The sequence below is a fragment of the Trichechus manatus genome, unplaced genomic scaffold, assembly GCF_000243295.1.
Source record: "Trichechus manatus latirostris isolate Lorelei unplaced genomic scaffold, TriManLat1.0 scaffold00200, whole genome shotgun sequence".
NCBI lineage: Eukaryota > Metazoa > Chordata > Mammalia > Sirenia > Trichechidae > Trichechus > Trichechus manatus.
This window is the reverse complement of record NW_004444136.1, coordinates 2,910,072-2,926,966: the sequence shown is the minus strand read 5'-3', so window position 1 is coordinate 2,926,966 and position 16,895 is coordinate 2,910,072. Positions and strand designations below refer to the sequence as shown.

The 16,895-nt window shown below is 37.7% G+C and overlaps 1 protein-coding gene across 6 annotated transcripts in view; it reads left to right on the top strand.

Moving 5' to 3' along the window:
- The window catches only part of MAPK8 (mitogen-activated protein kinase 8), a 116,759-nt gene that overhangs the window by 89,693 nt on the left and 10,171 nt on the right, over positions 1 to 16,895 (top strand). For 3 of the 6 annotated variants that reach the window (XM_023742110.1, XM_012558955.2, XM_004387956.3), the window contains exons 7-12: positions 2,781 to 2,946; positions 5,461 to 5,532; positions 6,853 to 7,035; positions 7,343 to 7,467; positions 8,221 to 8,284; positions 16,169 to 16,246. In XM_023742110.1, coding sequence (XP_023597878.1) covers positions 2,781 to 2,946; positions 5,461 to 5,532; positions 6,853 to 7,035; positions 7,343 to 7,467; positions 8,221 to 8,284; positions 16,169 to 16,246 — 688 coding nt within the window. The other 3 variants (XM_023742111.1, XM_012558954.2, XM_023742112.1) reach the window with 3 other exon arrangements.

Genomic DNA, 16,895 nt, shown 5'->3' with positions numbered 1-16,895 from the left:
GGCTCAGAGACCCAAGCTGAATAAGGTTGTACCATCTAGATAGTTGCTGGTCACTGTGGCAGGGGAGGAGAAAACTGAATGGTGTGCATTGTCTCTTCTGAGCTTCAGCCTGGAGGTGACACACCTGTGTTCTGCTCAAAGCCTATTGGTTGAACTAATCATAGAACTATATGGGAACTGGAAAACTGAGGGAGAGCAGATTTCAGAATGTTGGTGAGCCCTGCTCGCTGCTAGAGACTCCCCTGAATTCTGAACTCTCTGTCTCCTTTTATTTCTACTTTTAAAGTGGCCGGTTCTTTTGAAGTCTGTCCATGTCTCTCTCTCTCCTGTAGTGCCTTGCCAAAAAGTGCAGCCAGTAGTCACCAACACACACTACTCAGGTTTTGTTTTCTAACATCTTCTAGAGCAAGAGTCAATAGATTATTTTGGTAAAGGCCAGATAGTAAATATTTTAGGCTTTGCTGATTATAGTCTCTGTCACAGCTACTCATGTCTGCTGTTGTCACATGAAAGCAGCCCTAGACAATAGGTAATTGAGGGAGCATGGCTGTGTTCCAGTACAACTTTCTATTTAAAAACAGGCAGGCCATTTTTTGCCACATCCTCTTCTAGAGCTTGAAGCTCATTATGCAAGTACTCTGTCTTCCTAATTATTGCAGGTGACAGCTTCATGAAATATTTTGCTACTGTATGACCTGGATCACCTTTCCAACCTTTGATATTAGTTTCCCTGCTGCTCAGCCCATGATCCTGTGGTTTTATAATACTAACACCCCATTCCTGGCACCAATTACATTGTTAGACAATTACAGTGTTATGATAGGCTAGGATATGCTGAGGTAACAAATAAACCACAGTTCTCAGTGGCTTAACTCAGCAAAGGGTTATTTCCCACACTGTATGTTCAGTGCAGGTTGTGGCAGGGTTGGGTGTGGGGCTGGAACTCTGCTTTACATGAACGGTCAGCAACCCACACTGACAGAGGATTCACTCTCTGGAATGTTACTGGTCACCAGAGTAAAGACAGGAGGTTGTGCACTGGCCCTTCTGTTTTTCCTCCTGCTCAGATCCTATTAACTAGAACTAATCATGTGCCCTTGCCTAACTGTAAGGGGGCTGGAAGAATGTTGGGGAGGAGATAGACTGTTAGCTTAGCTCCACTGCCTCTTCCACAAATTCATGCTTTCAGAATTATGCTCATATATACTTAACAGCATTACTAACATCTTTAGAAAGATACACATTGACATTCAAGTTTGAATTTTAGTTAACATTCTTTGAGGCATTTTTGACAGTTTGTTTTTTCTTAACAACATCATCTATTCCTAAAATACATATATTGCTGTTAATTCCTCCAAAATAAAGTATTTAAGAATGGAGTCTTATTTTTAGACCAAAGTGTACTAGTATAAAAAGCCACTGATCTTTAACCTTCACCATAGGCTTTGCAGTGGTAACCAGGTCTGTAGTATTTATTCTTGAACATGCAGTGTTATCTTGCTGAAATAGTGTGTCTTGGAAATAGTGGCAACTTTGTGTTTACAGAGCAGCAATAATGAAAATTCTCATTTTGTTTCACTAAGCCTATTGATACAGGAGCCCTGGTGGCACAGTGGTTAAGAGCTTCAGCTGCTAACGAGAAGGTCAGCAGTTCAAATCCAGCAACTGTTCCTTGGGAACCGTATGGGGACAGTTCTACTCTGTTCTATATGGTCACTATAAGTCAGAATCAACAACAACAAACAGAGCCTATCTATATCTTTTTATGTTCAATATCATAAAACTATTAGATTATATATGCTTTCAACCCATCCATGATGGCCTGACAGAATATCTTAAAGATTACATACATGGTTTCCTGGATAGAAGCATAGAAGCATTACAAAAGAGATCTTTGTCTTTAAGGCCAGCTTTTTTTTTTTTTTTCCTTTGTAATCACTGATACTTAATATATGAACTAAGGTCCTAAATACTGCACACCAGTACAGACAGTGGGATGTATTTGTGTTTTAAGTATATGCTTGCTTTCTTCTTTGGTCCCTTGGTTCATAATAGAATTCATTGGAGCTAAAGGCGAAGTGTTTTGAGCATGAAGCCATGAGTATTCGTGCTGCTGCCTTCCTTTCAGTGGGCCAAGTGGAAAATTCTTCACAACGACATTATTTAGTGCATCAGCAGCAAGTAGTTATATGGATTAGTGGCACCAAGACAGTGATGGCCTACCTCTACATGCAGACCAAATTTTTTAAGCAAATTTGTGTGATTTCACATGGGAAATCAATGATGGAAAGGCTAATAATGACTGTTTTGTTCCTTTATAAATGAACATTAGCCAATACAAAAGGCATAGAATAACCCATTGTTGATCCATAGTATCTATATAAAGCTTATTGTGGTTTAAAAAAAATACTGGTAATGTAATATGTAGATGATGACTGTAAATGCCAACTCTTTCTTTTACCATAATAGTCCTTATGTGAGCTTGGAGATGTCTTTTTAAATCCCTTTTACTCCATTTTACCTAAAATTTCTAGCTAATCATAATTGCTAGTAAAGGAAACATTTCTGAGTTCTCTAACAACTCTGTATATTCAGAAATAAAAAAAAGCCCACCAAGCTAATTTCTCAATTGTGCTGAGTCTGTACACTGAGACCCATTATAGTGAGAGAGAGTGACAATTAACACGAATCGTTTTGCAAGTGATAGATAGGGTAACAATTGTGAACTGCAAGATAGTCATCTATATCATAGCAGGGGTTTTTTGTTGCCTTTTTTTCAGGACTTAAAGCCAAGTAATATAGTAGTGAAGTCAGACTGCACGTTGAAGATTCTTGACTTTGGACTGGCCAGAACTGCAGGAACGAGTTTCATGATGACACCTTATGTAGTTACTCGCTACTACAGAGCCCCCGAGGTCATCCTAGGGATGGGCTACAAAGAAAACGGTCAGCAAACGTGATTTATCTGACATACAGTTCTCATTTGTTTTCTTTTTTTCATCATATTTTTTATGTGAAATGTTTAAGCTGAAGTGCACAAGTAAATGTGTATCACTGATTTAAACGTGTATCAGGAGTTTGAAAGTAACTATACATTTTGTCCTGAATGTTTGGAAAAACTTGGGGCCGTTTCTTTAAATACAAATACACACACCATCAATACTACAGTTAACTAAAGAAATTGCTGCTGTAACCCCTAAAACTGAATCTGTGCTATTTGCTTGCCTAGGATTATTGGTTTTCCTGTTTACCAGCATAAAATGTGAGAGTTAATTAACCGTTTCCTATTGAACTTAAAATTGTCAGCTGAGTGGTGCAATGTCAGTTAGTAGTAACAGCACTTAGTGTAAACCTCAAGAGCTACAATAAGGTCATCTTCAAAGCTGATGGATAGTTAAGGTGACCTGTTGGAGGAAGCAGTAGAACCCTTTAAAGCTAGTTTTTTGTATGAGTAAGGCTTACCGTGTTCTTAGAAAACCTTCACTGAAACTGACAGTACCTTTTCTCATGGTTGCAGCCTTCAAAATATTTTTGTTTTTCTTAAGATTACCTACATAAGTTGTTTCCTGGGTTTTTAACTAAAGTTTGTGACTCTACCAATCTATAAGGGAAGACTCACTGTAATAGCTTTTTGCTAAAAACAATCCTTGGGAAAAAATTTTTCTCTAACAGACTGATTTATGAATATTAAATTTTCATGAAATTTGAATCATACCAAAATATAAAAAAATATTTGTATGCATTTTAATATAAAATTTTAGGGAAACTTTATTTCCATAGGCTTTCCAAAAGTTATTTCCGGTTTCACTCTTGAGACTCTTCAGTGAAATAGCTGAAAGTACAGACATTAACTTCCTGAGTGCTCTGACATGGGCGAAGGGTGTACCTCTGTAACATCCATTCTTGCCCTGAAAGAATTTGGGCCTTCAAACTTCAAAACCAAGTGCAGGTTTCAAGGCTTTTCCTTTTAAATTACTTATTCTTCCCCTCTTCTCCTATTGAACTGCAACCATATACTCTCCCCTTTTTATCTTATATTCAAACCCAAAGGTATGAATTTCAGGGTGTGTTGTTAGTTTTAATAAAGCAGATGGAAATCCCCACATTGCCTGTTTCTGTGTCTAGCAGATTCTTATCAGCATTGGTCAGGGGTCCCATTTAAAGGTGGTGAGAGTCAGTAAGTTTGCTAGGAGACTCTAGGTAAAGAGTCTGCGGGAACTTTCCTACTGTATGCAGCCAAAACTAACTTCTTGAACCAAAAGAAACATTGTTTATGGATTTAAAAGGCTTTTGGTAGGAAACATATGAAATATACTGCTCTTACTAAGTTTTCTTAATTGGATTGGTTGTTTATTCTCTGTGTACTTGTTTCTTTTGGGATAGTAGGAGAAATGGAGCATGATGTTGCCAAGAAAATCATTTGACTTTTAATTCAGAGTAAACGTAGTTTATCTCAGCTAAATGAATATATTCAATCTAGTTTGAAAAATTTTGAAGAGCTTTAGATTAACTTTTTACTGTAATTATTCTTAGAGATACAGTCTATATGTTAAATATTTCAATATGCTAAATTTTTTCTGCTCATGCTTTTTTCTTTTATTTGTCTTAAAGAAAGAGTATAATGCACAGTTGAACTTCAGAATAATAGAAAGATTTTGTTTTTATAGTCTTGCTACCTCATGTACATTTTCAGTCTTATTTTCAAAGTTTGGGTCTGGTTCTGTTCCATATTTTATCCACAAATTATCAGGTACAAAATAGGCTTTTTTATTATGTAATTTCTGTGCATAGCTCTCACTTTAAAATTAGATAAAATTAGTTAAAACACCACACTTTGTTTTCTTTTGTGAATCAAAGTCTGTTGGAAAATATTTTGTTTTAAATTTATTCCATTAGCTAAAATTAAAATCACCTTTTTCTTTTTGTGATGTTTTTGCAGTTGTTAAATAATGCAGTCATATTATGCTTCTTTGATTTTAAATGACCTTTTGCTTTGCTTTTCCTTCTTTTGTGCTGCAAACATATAGTGGATTTATGGTCTGTGGGGTGCATTATGGGAGAAATGGTTTGCCACAAAATCCTCTTTCCAGGAAGGGACTGTATCCTTGTGCTGCTGCAGCAGTTTAATGAGTTAGGTGACGAAGTTCCGTATGTTCTCTAATGAAGATGAATATGGCACATTCATACACGTGTTTTATGTAAACAGACATAAAGTTTGTGACTGTTATAGTTCAAAACATTGTTTGGAGAAGAAGCTAGAGTATCTCTAGGCTGCATCTGGCAGTAGGACATACAGTCTCTGCTGGTAGTCAGAGCCCATTCACTGTCACTCATTTTTATTTTATACTGCTTTTTATCATTTTAAACTGTACATAGTGTGTGTGATTTTTTTTTAATGTTTATATATATATTTTTTTTAACCAAAATCTTTATGTTAATGTCATTGCATTTTGTTTTCAGTTGACATTTGGTCAGTTGGGTGCATCATGGGAGAAATGATCAAAGGTGGTGTTTTGTTCCCAGGTACAGATCGTATCCTTATCTTTGGCCTAAAATGTAGTCTCTGAAGGTCAAAATGTATGACAGCACTTCAGCTTGGTCAGGTATAATGTATTTTGTCTCTCCCTAGTAAATAATAAAGTAATGTTAAATTCCTCTTTCAAAATACCACCTGCTGTTTAACATAGACCTTCCTTCCTCCTGTTTCATATGTTAATTCTTAAAACTGCTCAAGTATGATTATCCAGTTACTTGCTGGCTTTGAATTGATTTATTTAACCTAAATCATAAATCATAGCTTACATTAAGATTTTCTAATAATTATATATTTGAGTAAGTCTAGAGATACTTAGGATTTGACATGAATTTTGGAATTGTCTGTTGCTTTTGGTCATCCTTTTGTTTTGCCTTCCCCCCTTTTCGTTGTTTATGTTCTGTCTGCTTTGTCTTTTGCTTGTTGTCTCATTACCCAACATAACATTAATCCTGTCATCTGAGAATTTCAGTAGTAATTGTTTTATGTAGTGGAGATTAGATTTGGGTTCGTGCTTTTTGTTCATCCGACTACTTTTAATGTTTATATTAACAGTGACCTGTCATGTGTTTATCAACTAGTAACACTTAGAATTATTTTGGGAGGAAGAATTGGGAACATCATATTCACTAAGGTTACAATAAGAGAGTTTTAGGCCTTATTCTTCAAGGGCCTGGAGTGTAAAAACTTGAAGGGACAACATCAGAAAATCTTAACCTTTACAATTTAGCCAAGTGTTGATCTTTTTCAGAAGTCTCAGAGCTTTTAAAAAAAAAAAAAGTTATTAACGTAAGCTAAGTAAAGAGTGTCAAAGAAAATGCCACTTTTCCCATAGCCATCATTTTCTTCCTACTGCATCTTCTCTGTTAGTGTGGGAAACTCGAAGCCAGAACTCATCATAGAAATAGGTCTTATTCTCTAGGAAATGCTTTCACATTTTCTGATAAGCTAGAAAAGAAGGCAAATTTTGTGTTCTAGAATTGTGTGCCGTTTGCATTTAGTGTCCCTGTGAGTGGTGATTACCATTATAGTTTGTACTTACAATTTATGAATTTTAGCTTCCATTTTTATAGTAAGATCAGTATTAGTGGCCCCTCCCCCACACCTGTGCACACAATAAAGTTAACAAAGCTTATTTATTGATCCTTTCTGTCCACCTACAATCACTGCCTTTGGCAAGGTGGCTTTAAGACATAAAATTGATAGTTGCCACATTCTTTCTTAGAATTTTTTGAAGAGCCATTTTCTTGTCATTTTAATATGGTTATGATATGTTGAACATTAGATATGGAGTATTTTTCTTAGCAACTTGATATTAGATATTGATCAATGGAATAAAGTTATTGAACAGCTTGGAACACCATGTCCTGAGTTCATGAAGAAACTGCAACCAACAGTAAGGACTTACGTTGAAAACAGACCGAAATATGCCGGCTATAGCTTTGAGAAGCTCTTCCCCGATGTACTTTTCCCGGCTGACTCAGAACACAACAAACTTAAAGGTACCTGTTATAAATATATACATTTAGTGTAGTTGTGTTTGTGTGTGTGTGTGTGTTCATGTTCAAATTCCTATGGGAGTGACCCATGGTTACCTGTGGGTGGTGGAACAATGTGAGGTTTTAGTTATTTATCTTTATTTTATATATTTTCATCATATATTTGACCTGATTTTGTAGTGAAAACTATTCTTTTCAAAACATATACTTTAAAAATAAATTGCAGTGTCAAGTATCAAGTTTCTGAAATTTATGAATAATTTGAAAAGCTTTACAAGATACGTGTACATTAACATCATTATCTTTGCAGCCAGTCAGGCAAGGGATTTGTTATCCAAAATGCTGGTAATCGATGCATCCAAAAGGATCTCTGTAGATGAAGCTCTCCAGCATCCGTACATCAATGTCTGGTATGATCCTTCTGAAGCAGAAGCTGTAAGTTCTTTTCTTAACGTCTGAGGAATATATTGCATTCTTAAAGTTAGGTTGAGGAGATCTTTTAGATTTAAATAAAATATAGATAAATGATAGTGATGTTTTTCTGAGTACCTTAAGCTAATGAGCATATTCAAGCACCTTCCTCCACCACTAGAGGAGTCGATTCCAACTCCTGCCAACCTATATGTCAGAGTAGAACTGTACTCCATGGAGTTTTCAATGGCTAATTGTTTAGAAGTACATCATCAGGCCTTTCTTCTGAGCTGCCTCTGGGTATACTTGAACTGTCAACCTTTCAGTTAGCAGCCAAGAGCATTAATCATTTGCATCACTTAGGGACTCCCAAGCACCTTTCTACACACAGTAAAGTTGCTTCCCATTGCTCCTGGCCTTCTTGCCCTGATACCTGACCAGAGGAGCTACAATGTTGAGCTGCTTTGAGGAACATCCTAATTTAGTTATAAAACAAATAATTGTGTACGAGGTACAGCAAATTTCCATGATGCAAATAAAATGTGACCATTTCAGAAGCTAGAAGTAAAGAAAAAGATGACTAAACATCTTTTCTCCCTGAAGCAAAGGAGTCTTCCAAAACTAGTCTCTCTGCGTGAGAAGATTGTTGATGATTGATCAGTCTCGCTCTGCTAATGCATGTTACAAGTCTTCCCTCTGATTGATGGTTCAGATAATAATAAGAGTATATTTATTTTCAATAAACTGACTCAATTGTTGTTGCCCTGTGTTTTTCAGCCACCACCAAAGATCCCTGACAAGCAGTTGGATGAAAGGGAGCACACAATAGAAGAGTGGAAAGGTAACATCCATCTGGTTCTTAGCGATAACATTGAAAGAACTGCTGGCTGTTTTGGTGATTTATTCCTCCTGTTAGGGAAATTAAAGATATTTTCTATTATTTGTAACTGATGTTTGGTAATATGATTATTAATATTTTTATAAAAGTAGAGAGTAAATCTCCTTCCCTTCCTGACTCTTCATTTTCCAAGCTCCCGCCCCAGGGACAGACGCTCAAGGTTTCTTTTGTGTTCTTCCGTAGTCTGAGAATATACAAACACAAATGTGTGTATTTAGTGTTCCCTTCCTCTCTGCCCCCACCCTTTTTAACCACACACGTTTGCATACTCTGCTCACTTGCTATGCTAATGTGACAGTGTACCTTGGAGATTATTCTCTCTTGATCGGTATATCTGCCTTATTCGGTTTAATGACTGGCTGGTGTTCTGCTGCATGAACATGTCACAATGTCTATTTTGTGTTCCCTCTTTAAGAGTATTTTAAGTTGTGTCCAGTTTTATTTCTGTCACAGACGACTCTGCAGTGTTCTTATGCACATGTGAGAAAATGCAGTTACTTCCAAATTATTCTTCAAGTATGATAAATTGTCGCCATTCACACATCCATCACATTGTATGGGAGCTCCTACTTACCCCCACCCTCACTAACAGAGTGAGTTATTTTATTTTATGAATGTAATTGAATATTAGTAATACTTTCATAGTCATGGAGGTGCTAAAATACTTCTTTTTTTAAAGATCCTCTGAGATGTTTGGCCCAGGTCATTTTTGATCCTGTTTACCTCCAAGTGTGTTGCTGTCATTTATTGTTTTGACTATTTTTGTAACCATGTGGCTTTGGGCAAATCCTGTGACCCTTTATTTACCTTATCTTAAAATGGAGACAGAAGACTTGTTATTAAGAGATAAGTGTCATACAACTGCTATGGAAAATGATATGGCGCTTCCTTAAAAAGTTAGAAATAGAAATACCATACGATTGAGCAGTGCCACTCCTAGGTATACATCCTGTAGAAATAAGAGCTGTGACGAGAATAGACGTATGCACACCCATGTTCGTTGCAGCATTATTTACAATAGCAAAAAGAGGGAAACAACCTAAGTGCCCATCAATGGATGAATGGATAAACAAACTGTGGTACATACACACAATGAAATACTACGCAGTCATAAAGAATAATGATGAATCTGTGAAACATCTCACAATATGGATGAATCTGGAGGACATGATACTGAGTGAAATAAGTCAATCACAAAAGGACAAGTATTGTGTAAGACCACTATTATAAATGGTCAAGAAAAGGTTTACACACAGAAAGAAACATTTTTTGATGGTTACCAGGGATGGGATGGAGAGGAAGTGAAAATCACCAACTAGAGAGTAGACGTGTTAATTTTGGTGAAGGGAAAGTCAGCACGCGATATGGGGTAAGTCAGCACAACATAGCCATGGCAAGGGAAGACACAGAGGTACATAAGAATAAAAGGCAATAATGGTAAATACTATAATATACACAGTCCTGCAACAGCAGTAATAACAATAATTTATGAGTGGATACATAGGTGGATATGTATGCTGAACAGGTGAGGGAGGGCATATGGGAGTACACCCATGTGCTTATATAGGTTTGGCTGTGGATGTTTCTACATACATATCTGTATGTGCTGCATGTATATTCATATATATAATAGAGCACACAGGGATCACAGTCATGGAAACATCTTAGACATAACCAGACACCTCATGAGACTGAGTTACTGGGCTTGAAGGCTAAGGCCCATAGTTTCGGGGACATCTAGGTCAATTGGCATGACATAGGTCAGAAGGAAAACACTATCCTACTTTGGTGAGTAACGAGTAGGGTCTTAAAAGCTTGCAAATGGCCATCTAAGATACAACTCTCTTTCCATCCGGACCAAAGGAGAGTGAAGAAAACCAAAGACTCAAGGAAACAATTAGTCCCAAAGACCAGTGGCCCACACAAACCACAGTCTCCACTAGCTTGAGACCAGAAGAACTAGATAGTGCCTGGCTACCACTACTGACTGACCAGGATCACAATAGAAGGACCTGGTTAGAGTGGGAAAAAAATGTAGAACAGAAATTCAGATTCATAAAAAAGACCAGATTTACTGGTCCGAGAGAGGCTGGAGGAACCCCCAAGACTATGGCCCTTAGACAGCCTTCTAACTTGGAGCTGAAGCCATTCCCAGAGATCACCTCTCAGCCAAATATTAGACAGCCCTATAAAATAAACAGTAACACCCGTGAGGAAAGTGCTCTTAAAACAGTCATCTACATGAGACCAAAAGGGCAACATCTGCCCAAAAGCAAAGATTAGAAGGCAGCAAACCCAGGCAAATGGAAATGGGGAACTCAGGGTGGTAATGGGGAGAGTGCTGACACATTGCAGGGATTACAACCATTGTCATGGAACAATTTCTGTATAAACTGTTGAATGGGAAACTAACTTGCTTTGTAAACCTTCACCTAAAGCACATATACACGCACAAAACAGGTAAATGTCAAAATACCAGGAAGACAAGAGGAACTGGGAAGGTATAAACCTAAACAGGTTTATAAATCTATAAATTTATTTTTGGGGGGAATGAATTTGATTCTTTCTTCTTAGGAATAACCAGAAATTAGTTTTCTCCAAGTTGACTTTGGAAGACAGACACATCGCTAGAGTCTCCAGAGCCCACCAGAATGATAGAATTGCATCAGTATCTGTAATAAATAATATACAAGGATATAACTGTGGGTCAGCGTATTAAAATGTCCAACCTAGTATCTGTATATCCCGCTACAGTTACAATAGACATTTATGGTATTTCGTAAAATCTTAATATGCCACCAATTGTTAAGACACACCATTATGTGGCACTAAGGAAGAGAAAATACTGCCAGTTGCACTGTGCCATTGATTATAACATGCATCCTGATTTCAGAGATTCTAAGCTGAAAAAGGTACATCTTACAATCAGTATAATACAGTATTTTTGTTTCTATAGGGATATATTTGGGGTTTTTTATTTCTTTAAAAATGTTTACCTTTAGTCTTCATCTTTGTTCTCTAGACCCCAGTGCGGTTCAGTAATTGCCCACAGACTGCCCTTTTCAAGCTGAGTTTTAGTGTCATAAAAACCAAAAAACCAAACCTGTTGCCATTGGGTCGATTCCAACTTACAGCGGTCCTGTAGTGACCTTTTAGTGTCACGGCAGAAAGAAAAATCCATTACCAAAGCCATTAACTACAGGTTACTTTGCCTAGTTAGCACTGTTAATTAGCTCTGGTTCTTCTACCTTAATCCCCTTTCACCAAGGGGTGCTATTTTCTTTTTTTCTTCCTGTCTTAAATGCTTATCATTCCTTTTTGTTTCTTTGAGGAAAAAAATCTCTTATTTTTTCTTCTATGTAGACTTTATACCTTTCTCTTTTCAAGCCTGAGAAGGTTACTGTAGCAAGCAGATGGTGATGTCTCTAGCTCCTGTTCATTCAAACGAATCCATTTCTGTGTTACTTTATTACTAACATAAATGTTACTGTGTCCTTTTACCCTGTAACTGAAGATTTTTAATCAGAAGCTTATTCATCAGGAAATACAAAGACTCCTGGAAATTCCATGCACATTTTTGTTTGTACATTTAGAGGGTTCATAGCTTTTATGAAATTCTCAAAGGATTCCATGACCCAAAGAAGATGATGAATAATGTCTCTCTAACATTCATCAGAAGGTTCTTATTAAGTGGACATTCAGACTCACAGGATTTGAACAGGCCACATTTGACAGCAGATTCACGTAGAAGAATACAGGACAAGAAGCGCACATATCATCAGCAGGACAGCATCCAGTGTTTCTCTTTGGTGGGAGTAGCTCTCACAGCAGTCCACACAGCTGCCCAGCAGCTCTTCTCTTTGGCCTCCTAGTGAGAGAACAAGATTCCCAGGGGTGGATGTGCAGTTACCCTGGCTTTAGAAGCTCAATGTCCCAAGTGGGAACAAGTATCTATTGTAACAACTCCATAGGCACAGCTTCCAAACGGTCCCTGCAAGGGACATACCCTATCAGAAGGTCATTGCCCTCAGGGAAGCAACAGCTTCCTCTCAGACATGTAGTTTGTTTATAGTCTTTCTGTCCTGGTGTAACTTATTAATTGGATCATTTCTGATCATAAACAATGTTGTTTGACCAAATAAAAACAAAAACCTCATTGCCATCGTGTTGATTCCAACTCCTAGGGACCCTATGGGACAGGGTAGAACTGCCCCATAGGGTTTACAAGGAGCAACTGGTGGATTCAAATTGCCAGCCTTTTGGTTAGCAGCTGAGCTCTTAAACACTGTGCCACCAGGGCTCCATGTTGTCGGAAGTTCTGTCTTTGTCAGGTTTTCACACAGAACTGCAAAATTGAATGGTCGCTTTTGTCCTTAAAGTGTCCTTAATTCTTATGGAAATAGCACTAAGTACCAGAAAATTTTTATGTGCCAAAATGTTAGTTACTGCATTCTTCATGATAGGGAGGTACTTGGTAAAATCTAAATGTCTAGTAACAGAAAAGAAAGAATAAAGTCTCTTACACCTACCTACTTCTTGATGTATGGTGTCTGTTAATATTATGAAACTATATGATGACATGGAAGTGGTTGAAATTAAATGAAAAAAGCAAGTATAAACACTTACACATGGTTTGACTGCAGTTAACTTTTAAAAATCTATGCACAAATTTAGAAATTAGAAGAATATATGGCAAAATATTTGCAGTGGTTGCTTTTTTGTTTGGAGATGAGCGTTTACTTTTTTTTCTGCTTTGAATATTTATTTTATAGTAAACATTTCAAAAAAATTTATTCATAAAGTAACTAAAACTTACCTTGTAAGCCACTTGCAACTGCTAGCAGTCTATAACCTATTTCATGAGAAGTCACCCTTAACCTTGAAAGGGAATAGAAATTTTTCCCCAATATTTTAAAGCATAATTTCATGAAGAGGCCTTAAAACAGATTTTAAGTTGATTTTTCTGAGTGAAGTGTGTCCATTTCAGCTGTGCATCTTTGCTTTTGCTTTTTTTTTTTTTTTTTAAATTGTACTTCAGGTGAAGGCTTACGGAACAAATAGTTTCTCATGAAACAGTAGTACACATACTGTTTTATGACATTGGTTAACAACCCCACAACATGTGAACCCTCTCCCTTCTCAACCTTTTTTTGTTGTTGTTGGTGAAAATATACATAGCCAAAGATACACCATTTCAAAAATTTCTACAAGCACAAAGTTCAGTTACATCGACTATTCTCTTCCAGTTGTGCTGCTGTTCTCACTTTAGATGAAGTCTTACAGAACAAAATAGTTTCTCATTTAACAGTTAGTACACATGTTGCCCTGTGACAATGGTTAAGAACCTCACAACACATCAACACTGTCCTTACTCAACCTTGGGTTCCCTATCACCAGCTTTCCTGCCCCCTTCTGCCTTCTGGTCCTTGTCCCTGGACTGCTGTGCCTCATTAGTCCCATGTGGTTTTATGGGGCTGTCCACTCCCCGGCTGAATGGTGAACCTCGGAAATGACTTCACCACTGAGCTGAAAGGGTGTCTGGGGGCCTTACTCTCGGGGTTTCTCCAGTCTCCTTTAGGCCAGTAAATCTGGTCTTTTTTTTTTGTGAGTTAGAATTTTGTTCTATGTCCTTCTCCAGCTCTGTCCAGAACCCTCTGTTGTGATCCCAGTCAGAGCAGTCGGTGGTAGCCGGGCACCATCTAGCTGTACTGGACTCAGTCTGGTGGAGGCCTTGGTAGCTGTGGTCCATTAGTCCTTCGGACTGATCTGTTCCTTGTATCCTGTTCTCTTCATTCTCCCTTGCTCCCAAAGGGATGAGACCAGTAGAGTATCTTAGATGGCCGCTCACAGGCTTTTAAGACCCCAGACGCTACTCACCAAGGTAGAATGTAAGAACATTGTCTTTATAAACTGTGTTACGCCAGGTGAGCTAGATGTTCTCTGAGACCATGGTCCCCACAGCCCTCCACCCAGCAATTCAGTGCCTCTGCTTTTTGTAGCCTAACTTGCTTTGCATATGTGAGTCAGGAATGCCACAGACAGCTCTTTCTTGTGTCTTAGGATGGTGTATACCAAGATAACATTGTCAGTTTTATTAGTTATGAAAGTATTACATTCTCCTTGTTAAAAAAATTCAAATTATAGAGACATATAGAAGGTAAAAAATATAAAAGCCTTCCCTGAATGACAGTATTACTAAAAAAATTTAAATAGTGTAGAAGAATAGGAAATACATGAAAGTATACAAGTTTTTTCCACCCCAGCCCCAGTTGTTTGATGTCTGGACCTTTCATTATATGCGTATACAAATAAGTATTCTTACATACTGTTGTGTTTGGGGTCCCTCAACAGCCCTCAGTTTTAGCGGTTCACTAGGAAGGCTCATGGGACTCAGCATATAGTCATACTTGTGGCTCTGATTTGTTACAGTGAAATGATACAGAGCAAGATCAGCAAAGGGAAAAGGCTTATGGGGTAAAGTCCAGAAGAAACCAGGCACAAGCTCCCAAGAGCCCTGTCCTTGTGGAGTCACAGGATGCGCTTAGTCCCCTAGCAGTAAGCTGTGACAGCAGTGTGAAATGTCTGTGAAGGAAGCCTGTTAGAGAATCAGTGCCCAGGGTTTTTGTTGGGATTGGCCACGTAGTCACCCTCTGCCTAACATGTACCAGAATTCCAGACTCCCAGAAGGAAAGCAGGTGTTCAGCGTAACCCATATTGTTTGCACAGTTCAGGTACACCTTATCAGTTAATGGTGGGGACCCACCTGAAATCCGGGTTCCCAGAAGCCAGCCAAGAGCTAACCCGCAAGCAAGTCTTTCTAAGGATAGCAGTCTCAGGCCTGCTGTGTGATCTCTTTCCTGCACAAGTATGTATTCTTTACATAAATATGATGACCTGAATTTTTTTAAAAAATGTATATACTTTAGCACTTCACCTCTCCCAGAGTTTATTCCCCTGTAATGACTGTATATACTGTTGCTCACTAGTCTGCAAGTTCATTAAGGCTGTGAAAAATCATAATTGAATTGGAAATGATTCAGGATGTGTGTACTGAGCATTTTTCCCGTGCTTTGAACAGTAGATCTGAACTTACATACTTGGATGTGTTTCTCTGCTGAAGGATTCTAAGTCTATACCTGCATCTCCATTTACTTCTTATCACATTTACAGAAAGCCTCTGATGATTTTACCTTTTAGAAAATATGCGCAGATGAAATGAGGTTGTTGTGTATAAGTACAGAAATTTTCTTGACAGTGATAGAGTGTCACTGTAGAGTACTCATAAGGAGAAGTGTAGTTACCTGTTTTCTTGTCCTAAGAAAAGGTATTTGTATTCTTTTCTGATTAAAGCAAGTTTCCATATAGCCTTTGATTTGAATCTTTTAACAGATATCTGTCGAGCACCTACAGTGTACCAAGCACTAATCCAGGGGCTCAAGAACTAGAAGTTAATAGGACATACGTGTTTCAAGCCCTCATAAAGACAGAACTAAACAAGCATTTGTACTACAGAATAGTATGTGGTACATTATGGTGTAGTGCAAGGTACTAGAGAATTAAAAAAGATAAAGCTTCTAACCCTAGCTGTGTCCTTAAACAAACTTTAGAAACAGTAGCTACAGCAGAGATTTTAGTTTCTTCCAATATAATTCACGGTTGAGGATCAAGGAATTGCTATTAACACCTATGAATCTTAGGCTGACACCCTGCCATTGTAGGGACACTGTTGAAGTACTTAACATGTAAATTTTTTACTTAAAACATATATAACCTGTGAGATTGGCTCTTAGACTTTGAAAAACTGATTTTTGTTCCTCTCTTTTTCAGAATTGATATACAAGGAAGTTATGGACTTGGAGGAGAGAACCAAGAATGGAGTGATACGGGGTCAGCCCTCTCCTTTAGGTTGGTTACAATAGAAGCTTGGTTAAGATTGCGGCTTACTTGCTGCCTTGTAATCTTCAGTGGACCTGCCTGAAACCTACAGTTCTTTCCATATTTACTACCACTGTTATTTGAAGTCTAATAAGTATTAGGAGTACGATTTGAGTGGTTAAATTAGAAAGACATTAGTACACCATTATACCAATAAATTGTAGTAACATTATCAGTACTAATATATTAGTAGCTTGCTTCATAAAATGTACATCTTTTTCTATGATATTAACAGTCCCTTAAAGAACAGAAGCTTAACCCTTTGTGCCTGGTGGTACATATAACAGCCTCTGAGATTTCTTGGGAAGCTGCTGTACCACTGACAGTGCTTGTCAGCCTTTGTGACTGTTTGAAACTGAAGAAGTGCGTGTGTGCCACAAATTACTGTTTTTACAGGGTATTGTATGAGGTGTCTGAATTTTTGGTAGGAAAATAGAAATTTTGAAATTTTTTATTTGTTACACGTATGTACCAGTAGACCTTGGTGGGGACTCTGGGGGTATAATTTGTAGTACTTCATATGTACCACTAAACACTTAGGGTCAACTTGTGGGAGGGGACAAGGAAAGAAAAGCCATACTATCTACCAAAAATTCAGACACACTCAGTGAGTCAGCAT